This window comes from Coccidioides immitis, assembly GCF_000149335.2.
Source record: "Coccidioides immitis RS genomic scaffold supercont3.2, whole genome shotgun sequence".
NCBI lineage: Eukaryota > Fungi > Ascomycota > Eurotiomycetes > Onygenales > Onygenaceae > Coccidioides > Coccidioides immitis.
Genome location: NW_004504309.1, coordinates 2,123,266 through 2,140,534, shown reverse-complemented (window position 1 = coordinate 2,140,534; position 17,269 = coordinate 2,123,266). Strand labels below are relative to the sequence as shown.

The following is a 17,269-nucleotide window of genomic DNA, read 5'->3' as shown; positions in this document are numbered from 1 at the left end:
AGGCGTTTTGGACCTTTATGGCCTGCGGCAAAGACCTGAGCAGGGAGACCTTAACCCGTTCCTGGAGCTTTCAGGCGTGCGGCATGATTCTCTGAGAATGGCGCATATCCCGCTTCGTCGGACGAAGACGAGATAATCTTTCAAGGAAGCAACTCCTTGACAGCTTTCTGGGAACGGCATTTTGGCAACCACCAGCCATAGAGTGGATGCTCATAACTGGCATGAACCTTTGCCTCGCAAAGCAACGGGAGTGGTTTGGGAAATCGGCCCAATGTTGTACATGCATTAGTGCCAACTATGCTATTGTCTTTACCGTCAGTTGATATTATGTGACAAATCGTGTCGGCCTCATGGCACCCAAAAGCTCCAGGTATCGCAATCCCCCAAGCGAGCCCCCTTTCCCCAGTAGGAGGGGGCAGTATCCATTAGGGATAGAGTTGGAACCAGCATTATATTTCCACTGCATTATCCCAAGCTACCATGGCATCTCATGTGCTCAAGTTGAGTTAATCTGGTGCTCTTGCTTACTTCTGAGGTTAGAAACATGCTTAAGAAGCCATCACAGAAATATTGCTTCTTCTCTTCATAAAATTATAATCCCACGATGTTCATGATGTTAGTCATATCCTACATTATGGCCCCAGGGAGCTAGATCACTGCAGAACACACATGGCATCAAATCCAATTCCGTTCTGTTCTCAACAGGGTGGCATTATAACGTGCTATATACAGGCAGAACCAGATTGTTTATGCGACAAATAACGGCGCCACTATATTACCGTCGTAAATCAAAAATTCACGACTATAAATTACAGCCGAGCATCTCTTTTCTCAGACTCTTTTCCTTTCCTCGGCAACCCTTGAATCTATCCTTTTGAGTCTTTTCCAGATCATCATCATCCGCGCTGCAAGCGTTCGAGACTTTATCAATCGCGTCCAGTTCCTTTACAGCCGCTATTCCAGCTTCTGTTTCAGCTTTGAAAATGCCATCCGTCTGGGATGTCAGCTCGAATTATAGGCTGCTCTTTCATATGGTCGAGCAATGCAATCCCAAGGTCAGCTGGGAGTCTGTTGCTGCCGCCATGGGCGGTGGTTTTACTGCTGAAGCATGCCGGTATGTATAAACTTTTAATATCTTCTTTCTCATTCGAGCCCATATTCTACAAGATTTCGGTTTGATGCGGGCCGTTAAATGTTTTTGTGCTTTCATTGCTCATCTCGGTTCTGAACAAGCAAGCCAAACTTTGACTTTTATCCTCAAAATATTATACCTCTTACCTTTAGTTTACGGTGCCAGCATGGTCGCTTTTTCGTGGAATGCTTGGACTAATCCTCTCGCAGCCAGCACTTTGCTAAGCTGAAGAAAACCATGTCGGATGGCACTGCCAATCCCAATGGCAATGGCGGAGCCGGTTCCCCCGTCCCCGCTACCCCGACCCCACGCAAGCGTAAGGCGAGAGAGCCAAAGGCCCCTAGCGAAACTCCCGTCAAGCGCCCTCGTAAGAACGCCAAAAAAGCCCAGGATGATGGCGACAATGACGAAGGGAAGGAGACTGCATAAATTAGTCTCTGTTTCATTAGCCGCAATGTTTATCTTGAAGGTCAGTACAACTCATTATTTCTTCGTGCTCCTCCTGGAATCTCTGGAAATCTAAGTGCTAATATGCCTTCAGTGTCTCTATCTTGGCGATTCTTTGCGTATGTCCATTTGGAAGGGTCGTTGAATATCATAGCTTCATGGTGGCAATCGGTTGATACAACTCTCACGGTCGATTGGGCGTTCTAAAGTGTCTCTGATCTTGACGATGTGCTATTAATACATTTTCATATCGAGCCAGCCTTCTGTCAGTTGCAACTGAGAGCTCGATGTTGATAGCTAGTGACAGATGCGGAATTGACACTCTTAAACCGAGTCTGTTTCTCTCGTATTCAATTTAGCGGTTTATTGCTGACTAAGTAGACGAAGTGAGCAGTGTCCAATTTGGCTCCCGCACCCTCATTCATCAACACCAAAATAATGTCCACTGTGTTCATATGCATTGTCTTCGGGGAGCCACCTGGGCATGATCTGGCCCCTATGACACCTAATTAGACTATGATTTTTCTTTATCCCACTCTTCATCTGCTAGCACAATTTCTGAACAAGCCTCCCGCCATTATTTTGTTTTCCTATTCACAAAATTAATCAGTATTAGAGACTGGTTCAAACAGACCAATTTCGGGCTTCATGCTTTATCTCCGAAGCGAATTATTCCCAGTTAACAGACTCTTATAGGACATCACTTAGTGTATTTAGTATGGGAGAAAACTGATGGCAAAGCAAAATTGCTATCTTTTCGCAAACCTACATGGATATTAATATGGAGACCTCAATATCAATGCTCATCATTACATCGTTCAACTTCCTACCAGAAAGCATTACAAGGGGGCGTACCTTGTAATTTTTTTTTCTATGGCCCACGGGGTCGTGTTTCCTTTGGACGCCGAAGTGTTATTCCTCATTTGGACAATCTGATGACCTGGCAACAGGACCGTTCAAGCGAGTCAGCACACAGCATTCTCTTTCAACAGAGCCTTGATAGTTCTCTCTTTGTTTTCCCCCTTTTGACACATTGCAAGGCCTCTCGATAGTCCAAAGACCAGACTGCTTGTTTGAACTGTGTGTTCGAAACCAAGCAGCAGCTTTCGAATAATTATAATTGCAAGGATCTCTATCAAAATGCCGATGACTTGGAACGCGCAGGCCGATGCTCGGGTATGTTTTCGATTAATCTTCACTGTATTATTCTTCTGAACGGAAATATTTTGGACTATTCGGAAATCCAGCTAACTAATTTCCTAAAAGCTACTGCTCGCTATTATCAAGACTTCACCAAAAATAGACCTAAAGGCCGTTGTTAAACATATGGGTAACGGTATGTTTCGATGCTGGCTAACGTCCAATTCCTTTTCGTGATGGTATCTTAGCCATCTATGTCTTCTGGTTTTCCTCAGCAGAAGAACAGTGGCCTAACAGCTTTATCCTCTAGAATGTACCGAGAAAGCTCTTAGACACAGAATTGGGAGACTCCAGAGCTTGGCTGCTGGTGATGGCGAGACATCGGCTCCAACAACGCCCACTAAATCTCCCAAGACCCCCAAAACCCGTGCCCCGGTTTTGAGGGCTACTCATAGCTCTTCAGCGGGGAAGCGCAAAGCTACCATGAAGACCGATGACGAACCAGAGGTAAAGAAAGAGGGTGAAACGAAAAAGCTGAAGGTTGAGGAGGATTACGAAGATTTGGATTTTGCTTAAGTCAATGGCTTTGCCATATATTTTCTTTTTCTTTTTAAGTATTTCACTTGTGCCGAATTTATTGGCTGTATGCTAGTTCCAATGTCGCCAGGTTGTACAAGTGTGGAAATACTGATGGATTCCGGAGTCTAACGCGCCTGGTACTCCCTAGTTTCCTGATGCATAAAGCTTCTTTAAAATAGTTGAATAGGTTGATAAATCGGGCTGTATCGTCCTGAGTGCAACGTTTCCTCGCTATTAACGTCCTATCATAGCGAAGAAAGACTGGAACAACAATGATTAAGGCTCAAATGCATTGAAGGTTTGCTCTGCATTTTAGCTACCTACTAATCTGCCATCAACTACTGAGTTCCAGATGCCAAATCAAGACAATTCACTTAATTATGTCGATCGTAGCCACCGCCAACGAGATGATCGAAGTATCACAAAGCAGAGAACCTAATCTTGTTGACCAAAGGCAACTCGGAAATTCAAGCATACTCTTCGGTTTTTATGTAGTTATCCGCGAGATACTCACTAACGTCCGTTTCGTACTTGGCATCACGGTCAGTATCCTCATCATGATAATCCACCAAGTCTAGAGGCATGCGGCGGGCAGTCCTCACGCGCTGGGGAAACTGGTAAGTTGCAGGCGAGTCATCCAAAGGAATATCGCTGGTAGAGCCATGCTCCTCCTCCTTAATTTTTTTATTGCTAGTAGCAACGGGTGACCCGTGGAGGTCTAACTCGGCTTCGTTCTTAACGCGCTTCGGAACAGGCCTCTCCAAAGCCATGCTGTTGCGTTTACGCGAGCGGGCAGTGTCGGGAGTCTTGATCTTCGAGGTTGCAGCTTTTTTAGGAGTGGCAGCAAGGCTTTCAATGTTTTCCTTAGAGGCTTTCTTGATTCTGTGGAGCCTCTCCGTGATTGCCCGAGGGGTTGGAATGGCATTTGGGTCCGCCTGTGCTATGAGTGTATTAGAATCATTCTCTTTGAAACAGACAGGGTACACATATACTTACGCCATGCTTCCGACACCTTTTTAGTATCCACACTCAATTGGTGAGTTTCGAGAATCTTCAACAGAAGCTATGATCAAAGTTAAAATATATCGCACGTCGGTAGCGGTTTACCATGAGCACAGTAGAAACGCAAAAAGAAATAGACAAGATACCAGAGGCATCTAGAATAAATTTAGACCTACAATTTGGTCATTTTCTGGAGTCCACTTGATCGGCATGCTGAATCAAGTTTGATCGATATTTTGGATAGTATCGGACACAGCAAGTAAGTATGGTTATGTGACCTTGACAGGAGTTAGTAACAGATAGAAGGAAACGGGATATAAATGAGCGCGAATTTAACCAAAAAAAAAAAAAAAAAAAAAAAAAAAAAAAAGGCACTAAGAAATAAGAGCATTCCACCACATAACAGAGCCGAAGTTCTGTTACGAAGTTAAGAATCTTGGATACGGGTTTGGGTCAAGTCGAAGCATGAATGGCCTAGAACAGAATGACAGGTAGTATGCAAAACATCAACAAGTAATATCAAGCAGTGCAATAATAGGGAATAACCATTTTCCAGTTAATGTGGCTTAAGAACGTATTGTGCAAAGGAGCTGCCTTGTGTTAGGCTGCAGTGAAAGTTAACAAGAGTAAAAAGGAAGAACTCAGGTGCACTGCAGATTAGGGCGAAAAAATTAATATTATCTTGCCTTGGAACAGCCTGTACTCCAAAGGAGTCATGCAGATGAAAGGAAAGTAACTGTGCACTGAAAGACCTGGAAGACAGATGTGAACAGAGAAGAGGTCCTTGCCATTAAATTTTGCCGAAAAAGTGATATGGGAGATATCAAGTATAGGTGAGGACCTGACGGAAAGTTCCAGAGAGAAGCTAGGAAGGAAACAAAAGGGGCTATGAGAGTATGAGAATGTAGGAAATGCAGTCTCAAACAACAGACTTCAAAAGCAATTTTTTGGCTGCTATACTCACAGATAAATGTTGTAGAGGAGTAAAGGTGAGTGTAAGATAAAGGTGATTCAAAAGACAGGAGAGCACAAAAATGGTTATAGAGGTTGCAGAGTGTTGCTGCCGTGTTACAGAGTAGTGGTGCAAAAAAGAGATGTTATCAGTGATGTGTTTTGAGATGCTTGTTGTCATAGGAAGAAGGATTCAGGTGGGGGAAGAGAGCAGGATGGAAAGAAACAATGAGTATTGAAAGAGAAAAAAGAAAACAAACAAGACTCATGCTAGAAGAATGTTAGATGGAAGGTTTGCCCAATCGATAGGAAACATTAGCTTTGGATGAATCTGGTATTAACAGACCGACGATGATATGAAAACATGAATTCTGATGGCAGAGGCTCAGCACAGCGGTATGGCCAGCAGACTTGAGTAGTGGAAAGGCACATAACCTCAAAGGCAGAAGAAGCCAGAGGCTATGGGAGCGGGCAAAGAAAGAAAGAAAAATGTACCAAACAGAGATAGAAAACGCATCTTCCCTACTCTAGGCCCTTGGCCTCAAAAAACTCCAGCCCAAAATCTGCAAATATAGTTCCTTGAAAAAGGCGCGAACTCAGGGCACAGTCTCATCCGCGCAGATATCTATATCACTTGTAAGAGTTAGCAATTATAGCCGCTACATTCACAGGAGAATTAACACCACCATGTGCTGACCGAGACCCAACTGATTGTACGTAGCCTTAAAACGCGAGCTGAGATGCACTCGAGAATTCAGTGTGAGAATTAGAGATTAACTTACAATTTCAGATGACTTCGCAGTCCCAATTCTAGACGCCAGTTGATACAAAATACCCTTCAAGAATTAGCTGATGTTCAAAATGTCAACGAGTAAATAAAAGTACATACCTCTCGCCATCATGGGCGATTCTGTAGATTCTCACAGGGAATTATTTTACCATATTGAGTATAGACAACACCTTTGCGTGAAAATTTGCCCGACTTGCACAGCTCAAGTGCAAGCCTCAGATTTACTTTCTGATCATCCTGTGTCTCAGAATGGGCAAGCAAGTCCTCCAAAAACTTAATTCGGGATCAAGAGGAGGGGGAACAAGTGGCTTTGGGGAAAAGATCAGATATGTCAACCATTACAAGAAGAATAGAAATAATTATAGTCATGAAGACTTGAGAACATGTGTGAAGTTGGGCGAGCGACTGATGCACAGTCATCACAAGCGGAAGATAAAAGGCGAGGTATGGAGTAGGTCCACTAGAACCGAAGGGTAAGCAGAAGCTTTTAACTAGTTAAATTAACTAGCATGTCCCATGCTGTTGCCCCATAAAAAGCTTGTGAGGTCGGACTGAAGATCAGTATCCCTCACTTTTATGGCAGGTTTGTGATATGCAACAAAAGCAGATCCCAGATGTGAAGTGTAATTGGCTAACACAAGTTCCAGATAGGTGATAATAAAGTAAGATCAGAGTGAGATTTATTTTCATTTTATGTGAGGTAGTGACATGTAACAAAAGCTTGGTCAGTCAAAGGGCCAAAAAGATCTTATAAAAGGTGATATTATATAGTAGCATTTTCAACTCAATGGGAAGGTTATAACCTCTTTCCCTACTGCATAGATGAAAAAGGTGAAAACTGGCAATGCCCTGGGAGTAGAACCCTCAGCTGTAAAATGAAGCTTATTATCCGGCGTTCAAGCTTGGAAATTTTTCGCGGGCGATATGTGGTTTTATCAAAGCATGATATGTCGTCTGATTTATGAAAAAGATATGCCGTAAATGTCGAAAAGATGATGGAAACTCGTGAAAGGGAAGATCAAAGTAACGTCGAGAGTAGATCCTAGGCTCTTAATAGGTAATATCTTGAATTCGATACAAGCAACGATTGAATGGAAGATGGAAGGGGTCAACTCCCGTGCTAGCTTTATAAGTCTTCATTAGCATCGTCAAAAAGGACCCGCCAGGTGGCTGACTCACCTGTAACTGGTTAACTTAACCTAATTACTAGGTAAACTAGTTAGTTAGAGCCCACTGCCCACATAATGGGAGCTTAGTCTTGAGTAGGTTGAAAACAGAAAGAGGATTGAAAAGCTCGAGGCGCAAAAGCTGGGGGTTTTATACCCGTCTCGCAGATGGTGAATGAAGGGGCTTTTCTGGCTCTTAGATAGTTACTCATTTAGTGACATATAATATTTCCTCTGAAGCATGTTTAGCGTGACCATGTCCCTACGTGGATTTTGAGTATCTCGATGGCAACTTCACCAGGGATATCATCGACCGTAGATAGATACGGGTCATGTCGATAGCAGCGGGGATAGCGATTTGGCCTGTGGAAATCTTAAACCTGCAGCCTCCCACTGCACTTGGCAGTTCGCAAAGACGACATTCAGATTATCACATTTAACCATGCTGAGAAGCTAGTACGAATCTAACCTTTATTATTTAAAGGCCAAAACGGAGGACTGTTTATCGAGGATTCGCTCGAAGAATTGCACGCTCAACAGTTTTTCGTTGAATCGAGAATTAGATCTTGTCAGAGATAGAATCGAATTAGAAGCGCTTTGGTCTCCACGAGTAGCAATCACGTCGCCCTAGAGAACTTCCATTGTTGTCCATATTAAGGCTATCATAGAGAGTATGATAACGACTCCAATGGAAATGTATGCCTACAGATTTTCCATTTTAAAAGCCGAAGGCTGTGATTTTCCCAAATTGCAAGCTGGTTTGTGGTTTGATACGTGTGGTTGTTTCTTTTTCTACAACGGAGGACCAAATTCCAATATCAACTGACAATCATCCGTTGTCAGCTCGGAAATCAACGACTCCAGTCGTTGACAAATTCCAGATGCCTGTAACTCTCCGATGTCCTATGCCTGCAGACCTCGCGGAATTGATAAAAGGATCAGCTAGTTAAATGCTCCGGATGTGAACATACATCAGTTTGTATGCATACATATGTCACACACTTGGTGCACGGTTGCATGTCAATACTTCCTCTGCAGCTTTTTTTTTTTTTTTTTTTTGACCGCCAAATAGACACTTCTTGTTCTCCGCCCTCTTTTCTTCAAACAAGGTGAACCATGGCCGACCCCACGCTTCATCTTCCCCGGATTCTCTGCTTTCACGGAGCCGGCTCCAATGCTGCTGTATTTCAAAGCCAGTGCCGCGCCCTTATTCCCCAGTTGCAACCACACTTCAGACTCTGCTTCGTAGATGGCCCATTCATCTGCGAAGCCGGACCGGGGATCCTCCTAGTGTATGAACAATCGGCTCCTTTCCGGCGCTGGCTTCGCTGGCGACTTGGCCTTCCACCCCTAGCGAAGATGGATGATAGCTCGCAGATTCCCGACGAGGAAGTATACAAGTATATCGAGAAGAATATACAGGATGCAATGCGTAGGGATGATAACAAAGGAGCAACAGGAGAGTGGGTAGGCTTGCTGGGCTTCAGCCAAGGGGCCAAGTTATGCGCCAGCTTGCTCTTCAGGCAACAGGTGCGCACAGAGAAGTTTGGTGCGGAGAACGCTGGTTCAAACTTTCGATTTGCGGTGCTCATGAACGGGCCGGGGCCTCTGGTGGCATTTGAGAAGCCAGAAAGCAGCAATCATGATAATGTTGATGATCTGCAGCAAGAAAAACAGCCGCAGCAGCAGCCAATTTTACGCATTCCGACACTCCACGTTCATGCATTAGAGGACAGCGATTTGCCTTACCATCGAATGCTAAGAAACCAATTCTGCGGCGAACAAACAGCATGGTTGATTGAATGGAATGGCGACCACAGGATTCCTCTTGCTTTGAAAGACGTATCGCTTGTTGCGAATCGAATTGTGGAGTTGGCAAGGCAGACTGGCGTGATTTAGGAAGCTTTTGGAACAAACAAAAACTCTAAAACTGGCTAGCAGTCAGAAAAGGACATCAGGTTGGATAGCTGGGATAGGAGCAGAATAAACACCCTGAGCTGGGGTGCTTATGTACACCTTGGATTGACAGCATCAATCATGTACATTTTGGAAGCGAATCTCGGCACCAGTACCATCACTGGCTTATTTCTATTAAATATTTATTAAGAATATGAAAGCAACGCTGATACCACCCATGAACCGCAGTTGAAAAGGACGATTGTGACCTAACGCCATAGAAATTGGCCGACGAATGTGTGCCCAACATCAAAGAACTGCGAACACAAGCTATGTGTTAATTGCTATCCAAATCATCGTAACCATTTCCCCTGCGTCTTTTTTTTGGAAGTGACCCCGGTCTATATGAATCCCCGCGCTCGAGGTAGGGTTCTGGAGGTGGACGGGATGGAAATGAAACTCGACGATGCAAATCGCTATTTGGCGGAGGACCAGTTGTTCTCATACTCATGGGGGCTCGGGGGGGACTGAAATCGGACGCGGTTCGGAAGTCCTCTCTGTGGCTATCACGAGGTGAGTCATCTCGAGAAAAGCTAGCTCGGCTTGCCAAAGGAGGAGGACTCGGACCCGATCGGATGCGCAGCTCTTCTTCGTGAGGCGAAGGAGGCCTGTGGGGCATATTTGTGCTGATATTCAATGGGGGTTTTGAAGATGGCCTTGAGGACGGCTGTGAAGAGGGCCGCGAAGGAGCACGTCCAGTCCGGACGTATATTTCTTCCCTGTTACTGCTCGTATCGGGAGGATTTGCACCCAGCGATACACTCCGGGGTGCAGCTCTCTCCGGCTTTTCACAGACTTTGGCCAACTCCCTAGAATCAAATATGACCTTTGCCAGCTTTTCCGCGGTTACCCTCTCCACCTCATCTAATCTATCAATAGCGCCCTTAATAGAGTCATTTATCCGAGCCCGTTCTGAGTTCATATCTTTGATCATAGAAAGCCTTTCGGTCTTCTCGCCTGCCTGATTAGCCTGTACTGCTTCTAATCGAGCTGATATAGAATTCAACATCTCGGCTTGATCATTAAGACCCTTTCTCAATTCTTCGATCTCTTTCTGGGCCGTGCTTGCATAAGGATACATTTCTTGCATGGAGGCGACCATCTGTCGCACAAGGGGTTCACTTGATAGCCTGTTATATCGGCTTTCAAGTGATGTTATTGCCACATTATGGCCGGCCAATCGCTCAGAGTGATACTTTAGTGCATCATGCATTTGCGCAACATCAGCATTGTCCCTTTTCTCAAGGGCCATGATCCTTGCTCCGTGTGCTGCATTATTTATATCCTGCGTCCTCAAGTGCTCCCCGAGTTGGTCTTTTACCATAGCATAGTCACTATGGAGTTTTTCGATGGAGCTGCTGCGCCCCAATTCCAGCCTTTGCAATTCGTTGTCGATTTCTTTGTCTTTCTGGTCCTGAAGTTCTCGTAGCTTCTCGAGTTGGCTGAACAAATTTTCCATGTCAGCTCTCAGCGTGTTGAGGTTTGGCCCTTTTTGGTTCTCGATCGCAGTGACTCGGCCTTCAAGAAGTTGGTGTTGTGCAGCGGATAACTCTTCGGTTTCGTCAAGGCGCCTTGACAAGCTCTGAACTTCCGATTGTATAGTATTTGATGCAGATTTATTTTCGATATCGGAAAGCCTTTGCTCGAGAAGGTCACATCTCGTCAAATTCCACTTTTCCGTGTTCCGGTTTCTGTCTACTATACTCTGGCAGTGCGAACGGAGCAATCTCAGACTTGAGAGCTCTTTTTCCACCTTGGAGTGGAACTTTTGTTCGAGCTTATTTAACCGCTCTCTTATGTCCTCTACTTGTTTTAGTCCTCGCGTAGCTGATTCGATAGAATTGGAACAGGAGCTGACGTCAAGCTTTAATTGCTGAAAAGTGTCATTTCTAGCCATGAGGTGGCTAAAAACCTCGGAAAGATCAGCTTGTTTCTGCTTGTGTAGATCAAGCTGCTGGTCAATCTTGGTTAGACGGTCCATCTGCTCTTTCTGCATTGCCTTGCCCCGTGAAAGATACGAGGGATATTGGAACTGACGGTCGGCAGCTCGATTCAACATAGCCTCCTGCTGACGGACTTTCTGTGCTAAACGTTCTCGTTTCCCCATCTCTCGCCCAAATACTGAAATTTCCGTGGCATAATCAAGGAACAATTGGACTGGATCTTGTGGTTTGCGACGGGGATCTTTCGTGGCAGAATGGGGTGCTCCATTTGGTTCCATGCTCGCAAGACCGGTTTCGAGGATGGACGCGGTGTGAGCCCACGCGTAAACATGGAATGTAGGGGGAGCAGAGGAGATAATGAGGGCGAGATAGCTAAGCCTTTGAAAATATTAAAGCATCTAGGACAAAGCACCCATTAAAGATGAATGATGTTCATCTCTAGTCTTCCCATGAGACAAAACTGCTAGCGAAATGGTGAAATATTTATCCGTCTGAGCTATCCCCTCGTCCGGAGATTCTGTGCAAATTAGCGTGGTTTCACTTAGTGTACAATATTTACAAGGATTAGAATGGTTCAGCCAATAAGCTTACCATATAAAATATATAAGAAGTCTATTGGCTCATTCATACCCGCTTCAAACCTTATTTCTCTACCCCAACCTTATTTAAGCTTCATATTATGTAATTGTTATTTACATTGATTTACCAGCATTCTCATATAAATAGATTACACTAGCGAAACCACGCTAATTTGCACAGAATCTCCGGATGGGGGATAAATGGAACCTTGTCGCGTGTAATTATGTAATCAGACAGCCAGCTGTGGCCGGCCTGCCTGCGAGAGCTCCCTTTCAAGATGCGACGAAACAACCTCTCTCTCCTCCCTCACGACCTGATATCCTTCATTGCACACACTGGCTGAGGAGGTGCAAATAAACTGACCTGAACCAAATTGAGTTTATAATTTTCAGAACCATGGCTGCTGTATGAGCTGTTTGCTTCTCCTCCACTTGTGTCCCTAGCCTCTAACTTTTGTACTAGGCAATTTCTACAGTCGCCGAGAGCAAGGAGCTCAGAGGTCTGAATCTTGTCGCCGCGCATTCCCATATTAGAGGGCTAGGTGTTGATCCCGATACTCTACAGCCCCGCTCTTCCTCGCAAGGCCTAGTTGGCCAAGAAAAGGCGCGAAAAGCTGCTGCTGTTATTCTCCAGATGGTCAAGGATGGGAAGATTGCTGGACGCGCCGTTTTGATCGCTGGCCCGCCAAGTACCGGAAAGACCGCCATTGCGATGGGAATGGCGCAGTCGCTAGGGCCTGATGTACCGTTTACCATGGTCGCTTCGTCCGAACTCTTTTCCCTTGAGATGTCGAAGACGGAGGCCCTTACCCAAGCATTCCGCAAGTCTATTGGAGTGAGAATAAAGGAGGAAAGTGAAATTATTGAAGGAGAAGTGGTGGAGATACAAATCGACCGCAGCGTTACTGGGGTATGTAGCGGAGGACCCGAGATCCTTTACCTTTTGCGATGAGACTTCTAACTCGTTATAGGGTAATAAACAAGGCAAACTGACGATAAAAACCACCGATATGGAAACAATCTACGATATGGGAGCTAAAATGATTGATTCAATGACAAAAGAGCGTGTTATGGCGGGTGACGTTATCTCTATCGACAAGTCCTCTGGCAAGATTACGAAGCTGGGAAGATCTTTCGCTAGATCCCGAGATTACGATGCCATGGGTGCCGATACGAAGTTTGTTCAGTGCCCGGAGGGTGAACTTCAGGTCCGTAAGGAAATTGTTCATACGGTTAGCCTGCATGAAATCGACGTTATCAATTCGAGAACGCAAGGTTTCCTCGCCCTTTTTTCTGGCGATACTGGTGAAATACGAAGCGAAGTTCGGGATCAGATTAATACAAAGGTTGGCGAGTGGAAAGAAGAAGGAAAGGCTGAGATTATTCCCGGAGTTCTGTTTATCGACGAGGTTCATATGCTGGACATTGAATGTTTCTCATACATCAATCGGGCCCTTGAAGCCGAGCTAGCGCCAATCGTGATCATGGCAAGTAATCGGGGCAATACCAGAATCAGAGGGACAACCTATCGATCTCCTCATGGTCTCCCGCTAGATTTTCTGGACAGGGTTGTCATTGTGAGCACCCAGCCATACACTGGAGAAGAAATCCAACAGATACTGGCTATCCGAGCTCAAGAGGAAGAGATCGATCTCACACCGGATGCATTGGCTCTTTTAACCAAAATTGGCCAAGAGTCGGGACTACGTTACGCCAGCAATATCATCACAACGTCGACTCTGCTCAGCCAGAAACGAAGATCAAAAGACGTGGGAATCGAAGACGTGCAGCGCAGTTATCGCCTTTTCTATGACCCTGCTAGAAGTGTGAAGTTTGTGACTGAATTTGAGAAGCGATTTATTGGTGACGAGGGCCAGGTCAATTTTGCTCACACCAATGGTGATGCCATGGACACCTCCTAATTGATGATTTTCTTTTCTTGAACTGGGTATGGCGCAAACGGCAACTAGGATGCTAAAAATATCACAATCGCGTATTATATGAACGGCGCAAAAAACAGGTCTTGGGTTACTGGCAATAGCAGACCTTTTTCTTTTCTGTTTACTTAGCTGAGGCGATAGAATAATTGATGATCAAGAATGCTGCAAACTCCTGCTCTTTGTAGCCCACAGATTATAGTACAAATCAATATTTTCATAGCTGTCATTGAGAGAAAACAGCAGCGCTGTTCCAGGTTGTACAACCGACTTTGCGGAACTCAACGCCACCGTCTCCAAAATATCCGGCATTATTCCAAGACTCCATCGTTGTCTTTTCATATGGACCGTGCGTTGCGCCGCCATCGCGAGCATCCGACCAGCGGAATTCCCACATCGCATTCTCGTTGTCTTCTGGCTCTGCTGATTCTGTCCTTGGCGGATCAACCCACCCTTCGCCGGTCTCCCTCCGATATTGTCTCGTAAGCATTTCTCGCTCTGTATCATATATTTCTGTTTGTCCACGGCTGAGAAGGATATCTGCGGCACCTGTGATTTCTTCGATGGCACGTTTGCGAGCTGCGTCTGCAGGGTTTTCCTCCGTCATTTCCACGTCTTCTGCGGCGCCGTTAGCTTTCTTGTGCTTATTTTTTTGTTTGTTCTGCCACTTGGGGCGACGTTTCTGTCCTTTGCCTAATCGGGCCAGGGCATCCAGAATTGTTTCTCCTCGATGTAGGTTGGCGATCAATGTCTTTAGAACATCGCCAGTTAGGATGCTGGCATCGGCGATAGATTTCTGTCGACGTTCTTCTTCTCGTTTCTCCGCCGCCGCTTTGGCTTTCTTCATGTCCTTTTTCGATAGTCCTTCCAACCAGCTATCGTGAATTGCATCTGGATCGGCGGCTTTTCGAATATAGTTTCCGGCTTCATCAAAACGCCCCTCTTCCTGCTCTGATCTCATATTAAATGCATCAAGAAGTGGCGCATGAGTCTTTTTCCCGCCAGCACCCAGCTCTTTATCAACGCCTCCAAGATCTGCCCGGCCTTCCTCGTCGGTATCGCTCTCGCTCGAATCCTCCTCCACAGCTTTTCCTTTGCCTTTGCCCTTCGGGTCTATGTTGTCCAGCCTGACCTTAACACCGCTTCGAGAATTGTTTACCTGTCCCTCTATTTCATCATCATTCAGAAACCTGACCTGCTTTTTCGCTTTTCCCAGATCATCCTCTGGAACTCCCATCTCCTCCTCAACTTCTGCAAACATGTCGTCCTCGTCCACATCGTTTTCTGCATTGCTGGACTTAACTCTAGCCTCTGCGCGCGCGTCAAAGTTTTCGTTTTCACTGTCTGAGTCGTAACCATCGATGTTTACTGCATTGCGCTTTATTCTCTGACCGCGTCGTCCGATTTCATCTGCATCGAGGACGGCATCTTCTTCGGTCGCATCAGGGACTAGTGTAGACGGATTGCGGAGATCGAAGCGAGCCTTTTTGGTGGACGACGGGCCGTCGGGGTCGTATTCGTTGTGATGCTGACGCGCGTAGTCGTCGGCGGCGCGTTTAGGGCGAGCAATAGTGTTTGAAAGCATCTTATCCCTTGGGATTTGGAGACCCTCCTCCGGGTGTCAACTTGGCCTGCGCATGGGGCCGCCTGTCTTTGATGGATGTTGCCTTCGAGCTTCTTGGGGGGATTGCCAAGACGTCAAGACCGTCACTGCCAAGCCTTGCGTCACAGCCCGCGAAGCAGCTCGACGGGGACATCGGACAGTCAGGCAACAGACACGGAAAAATGCACGAGACAAACAACCTATCAGCCCGCTCTAAATAATGTTCTAACACCCTCAAATATCAGACCAAGGCTTTTGTTCTCAGCGTCTTTCACGAACTGTTATCTTTCCTTTTTCGTCAGCCCCCAGCATCCCACTTCGTCTTGACTAATACGTACTCGACCTTGTATGCTTGTCTCCCAACATTCAGCTTGTACACTGATTCTTTTGAATGGAAATAAGAATTAACGGTACCCAGTTATGGTAAGCTTCTTTTACTAGTATTTTACTCGTTCAATAAGGCTTAAAGCTGACATGTACTGACTTCCTCAGTTTCAAGGCGGTTATTACGAGGACAATGACCCCATGGATGGAGTGTTCCATCCAGGGCTTATGCGGCGCGCTGGGCATGCAGCTCGTCGGTTTGATGAATACTATCGATGCTACCCCGTAGCTATGATGCCGGGCCCAGAACGAGAAGCTGCAAATCACGGAGGGAAGGTATTTATGCCAGCGAGCGCCCTGGATAAACTTACACGACTCCATATTACCTATCCTATGCTTTTTGAAGTTCATAACGGCGCGAAGCAGAGAATGACACATGCTGGAGTGTTAGAATTTATTGCAGAAGAAGGAAAAATTTACTTGCCATTTTGGGTATGAGGAGACCTCCTATCTCCTCCTTAGCTATTGAAGGCTGACCGGTGGTCCGGATGTAGATGATGCAAACCCTACTGCTGGAGCCAGGAGATTTACTACAAATAAAGTCGACAGATTTGCCACTAGGACGCCTTATAAAACTGCAAGCTCAATCCACTTCGTTCCTAGATATCAGCGATCCTAAAGCCGTCCTCGAAAACGCATTCCGCAACTTCTCATGCTTAACTAAGGGTGATGTTTTCACATTTTCCTACAATGATCAGACATACGAGATGGCCGTGCTGGAAACTAAGCCAGAGAACCCTGAAAACGCTATCTCGGTGCTCGAGACAGACCTGGAAGTGGATTTTGCGCCCCCGCTTGGCTATGAGGAACCCAAACGGCCCAGCGGCACAAGTACGCCGTCTAGCATGACTAGTGCCGGTCTACCACTCGGTGGTATGCTTCATCCACATGGTACGATGGCGCAGTCAATCAATTATGCCGCTATCGCACCGGAGTCAACAGACGCAGCTCGAGGAGCAAAGGCCGTATCCTCTAACTTCCTACATGGTGGACAGCGTCTCAATGCAAAAAAGGGCAGCAAGCAGCCTACGCCCAAAGCATCTACCCCAGTCTCAGGTGTATCCACAAACGCGCAGCCCCCCGCCCCTGTGCGCCGAACGAATGGCCCTCAACCACTTCGATTACCACCAGGGAAGCTCTTTTTCGGTTATGCTATAAAGCCCGTTCAAAAGAGCAATGAAAACGGGCAAAAGGAAGGAGAAAAGCATACGAGTTTCTTAGGGGCCGGGCAATCATTGCGAGGGTCGAAGAAAAAGTAATAGCTGATTTTTGAACTTACAAACATTTAAGCGTTGAAATTAGGCCCAGATGGAACCTGGCGTAATCCAGAAATATATGGACAAATTGCGACTGAGCAGTGAAAATGAGATATGAAGTTTAGCGGGGAGCCATGTAGGCATGGGAGCCTTACCAAGTCCAATGAAGTACTGTTTCGGATGTCACGGTCCAGCAGTCGATAAACTGGCTATTGGAACAATAATTTTTCTGCTTCTTTCTTAATAGATCGCCTAGGTAGGCAAAAAGGCCAACCACACAGGGGATGAATTTAATTATCCCTAACTTGGAACGTTTCCAACCTTGGAAGGTTATCGGCGGTCGGTCTAACTATTCCTCCGCCAACGCGCTCTGCCGAGGCTCAACACTTTTTCGCGTGTCAGGGG

General features: G+C 45.9%; 9 protein-coding genes across 9 annotated transcripts; 6 read left to right on the top strand and 3 right to left on the bottom strand.

The window, feature by feature from the left end:
• Positions 1-983: 983 nt before the first annotated feature.
• Positions 984-1,561, top strand: CIMG_06260 (uncharacterized protein; the record flags this gene model as incomplete). Its single annotated transcript, XM_001242363.1, has 2 exons — positions 984-1,114; positions 1,342-1,561. The coding sequence occupies 2 exons, from the start codon at positions 984-986 to the stop codon at positions 1,559-1,561; spliced, it is 351 nt and encodes a 116-aa protein (XP_001242364.1).
• A 1,158-nt stretch (positions 1,562-2,719) lies between these two features.
• Positions 2,720-3,295, top strand: CIMG_06259 (uncharacterized protein; the record flags this gene model as incomplete). The annotated part of the gene is made up of 3 exons (XM_001242362.1): positions 2,720-2,755; positions 2,846-2,915; positions 3,030-3,295. The coding sequence occupies 3 exons, from the start codon at positions 2,720-2,722 to the stop codon at positions 3,293-3,295; spliced, it is 372 nt and encodes a 123-aa protein (XP_001242363.1).
• Positions 3,296-3,765: 470 nt separating this feature from the next.
• On the bottom strand, positions 3,766-4,512 carry CIMG_06258 (uncharacterized protein; the record flags this gene model as incomplete). Its single annotated transcript, XM_001242361.1, has 3 exons — positions 3,766-4,238; positions 4,295-4,361; positions 4,477-4,512. The coding sequence occupies 3 exons, from the start codon at positions 4,510-4,512 to the stop codon at positions 3,766-3,768; spliced, it is 576 nt and encodes a 191-aa protein (XP_001242362.1).
• A 1,103-nt stretch (positions 4,513-5,615) lies between these two features.
• Positions 5,616-6,718, top strand: CIMG_13031 (uncharacterized protein; the record flags this gene model as incomplete). The annotated part of the gene is made up of 5 exons (XM_004445285.1): positions 5,616-5,647; positions 5,827-5,940; positions 6,066-6,122; positions 6,290-6,485; positions 6,689-6,718. The coding sequence occupies 5 exons, from the start codon at positions 5,616-5,618 to the stop codon at positions 6,716-6,718; spliced, it is 429 nt and encodes a 142-aa protein (XP_004445342.1).
• Positions 6,719-8,323: 1,605 nt separating this feature from the next.
• On the top strand, positions 8,324-9,106 carry CIMG_06257 (citrinin biosynthesis oxidoreductase CtnB; the record flags this gene model as incomplete). Its single annotated transcript, XM_001242360.1, has 1 exon — positions 8,324-9,106. One exon carries the CDS (start codon positions 8,324-8,326, stop codon positions 9,104-9,106), a length of 783 nt encoding a protein of 260 aa, XP_001242361.1.
• Positions 9,107-9,135: 29 nt separating this feature from the next.
• Positions 9,136-11,437, bottom strand: CIMG_06256 (uncharacterized protein). Its single transcript, XM_001242359.2, has 2 exons — positions 11,201-11,437; positions 9,136-11,067 (listed from the first exon to the last, which is right to left on the bottom strand). Exon 2 carries the CDS (start codon positions 11,058-11,060, stop codon positions 9,441-9,443), a length of 1,620 nt encoding a protein of 539 aa, XP_001242360.2. The 5' UTR covers positions 11,061-11,067; positions 11,201-11,437; the 3' UTR covers positions 9,136-9,440.
• A 557-nt stretch (positions 11,438-11,994) lies between these two features.
• Positions 11,995-15,091, top strand: CIMG_06255 (RuvB-like helicase 2). The gene is made up of 3 exons (XM_001242358.2): positions 11,995-12,090; positions 12,148-12,594; positions 12,656-15,091. The coding sequence occupies exons 1-3, from the start codon at positions 12,082-12,084 to the stop codon at positions 13,604-13,606; spliced, it is 1,407 nt and encodes a 468-aa protein (XP_001242359.1). The 5' UTR covers positions 11,995-12,081; the 3' UTR covers positions 13,607-15,091.
• CIMG_06254 (CD2 antigen cytoplasmic tail-binding protein 2) lies at positions 13,848-15,206 on the bottom strand (the record flags this gene model as incomplete). The annotated part of the gene is made up of 1 exon (XM_001242357.1): positions 13,848-15,206. The coding sequence occupies one exon, from the start codon at positions 15,204-15,206 to the stop codon at positions 13,848-13,850; it is 1,359 nt and encodes a 452-aa protein (XP_001242358.1).
• Positions 15,207-15,421: 215 nt separating this feature from the next.
• On the top strand, positions 15,422-17,175 carry CIMG_06253 (ubiquitin fusion degradation protein Ufd1). Its single transcript, XM_001242356.2, has 3 exons — positions 15,422-15,647; positions 15,717-16,040; positions 16,103-17,175. The coding sequence occupies exons 1-3, from the start codon at positions 15,645-15,647 to the stop codon at positions 16,865-16,867; spliced, it is 1,092 nt and encodes a 363-aa protein (XP_001242357.1). The 5' UTR covers positions 15,422-15,644; the 3' UTR covers positions 16,868-17,175.
• The last annotated feature ends 94 nt before the right edge of the window (positions 17,176-17,269 follow it).

What these genes read in the sequence shown, in the direction of transcription:
- CIMG_06255 (XM_001242358.2), top strand. An exon ending in TCGACCGCAGCGTTACTGGG is followed by an intron (nt 12,595 to 12,655) that starts GTATGTAGCGGA and finishes AACTCGTTATAG; the next exon opens with GGTAATAAACAAGGCAAACT.
- CIMG_06253 (XM_001242356.2), top strand. An exon ending in AAATTTACTTGCCATTTTGG is followed by an intron (nt 16,041 to 16,102) that starts GTATGAGGAGAC and finishes GTCCGGATGTAG; the next exon opens with ATGATGCAAACCCTACTGCT.
- CIMG_06256 (XM_001242359.2), bottom strand. Translation starts at nt 11,060, where the DNA reads ATGGCTAGAAATGACACTTTTCAGCAATTAAAGCTTGACGTCAGCTCC.